At 52.3% G+C, this 635-nt stretch overlaps 1 protein-coding gene across 1 annotated transcript; it reads left to right on the forward strand.

Moving 5' to 3' along the window:
• Positions 1-25: 25 nt before the first annotated feature.
• On the forward strand, positions 26-292 carry COL26b_014529 (uncharacterized protein; the record flags this gene model as incomplete). The annotated part of the gene is made up of 1 exon (XM_053187100.1): positions 26-292. A coding segment is annotated over one exon (267 nt), but the record flags the coding sequence as incomplete, so codon positions are not given.
• Between the last annotated feature and the right edge of the window lie 343 nt (positions 293-635).

A 635-nucleotide genomic window follows, 5' to 3' on the forward strand; every position in this document is an offset into this window, starting at 1 on the left:
AGAACCGGATCACCAACACGACCCTATGGAAGAACAACGACTGCTCGACCTCACGAGCAACTGGACTTTCGGAGAAGGAGAAAGTTCACAATACGACTCGGACGAACCTCGTGACGTTGCCCGCCAACGTGCTCAGGCAGATATCGCCTATGGGTTCACCCCCAGTATGGACGACACTAGCTCTGAAGAGGAATCCGACAACGAGGAAGAAACCCGACAGCTCCTTCGGTACCAGCCAATCGACATGAAGCATAACGAACAGCAGCGGTACTTCTATGGAACACCCGCTAACGTGAGAGATCGGGATTATACCCCAAAACTCCACACAGAAGATCACCCAACCCTGAGGAGTGATCACCGGAACCATCGAACCCTCTTCTGGCCTCAATGCCTCTTCGACAAGTGCAAAGAACACCTCGGAGACAAGCACGAATACCAATTCTACCCCAGAAGACACAACGAGCATCCCATCCGGAACGTCTACACAACTGCCACCATGATTGGATGGACCATGACCACATTCGACAACAATCTGGCAATCTTCAGCCCAAGCCCGCAATACCCCATGAGATGTCAGCACGATGACGCCATGAGATGGGAAGAATGCCGAAAGGACGAATGCCTCATACACGCAA

The sequence above is a fragment of the Colletotrichum chrysophilum genome (genome assembly GCF_026319265.1).
Source record: "Colletotrichum chrysophilum strain AFK26 chromosome Unknown scaffold_611, whole genome shotgun sequence".
NCBI classification, from domain to species: Eukaryota; Fungi; Ascomycota; class Sordariomycetes; order Glomerellales; family Glomerellaceae; genus Colletotrichum; species Colletotrichum chrysophilum.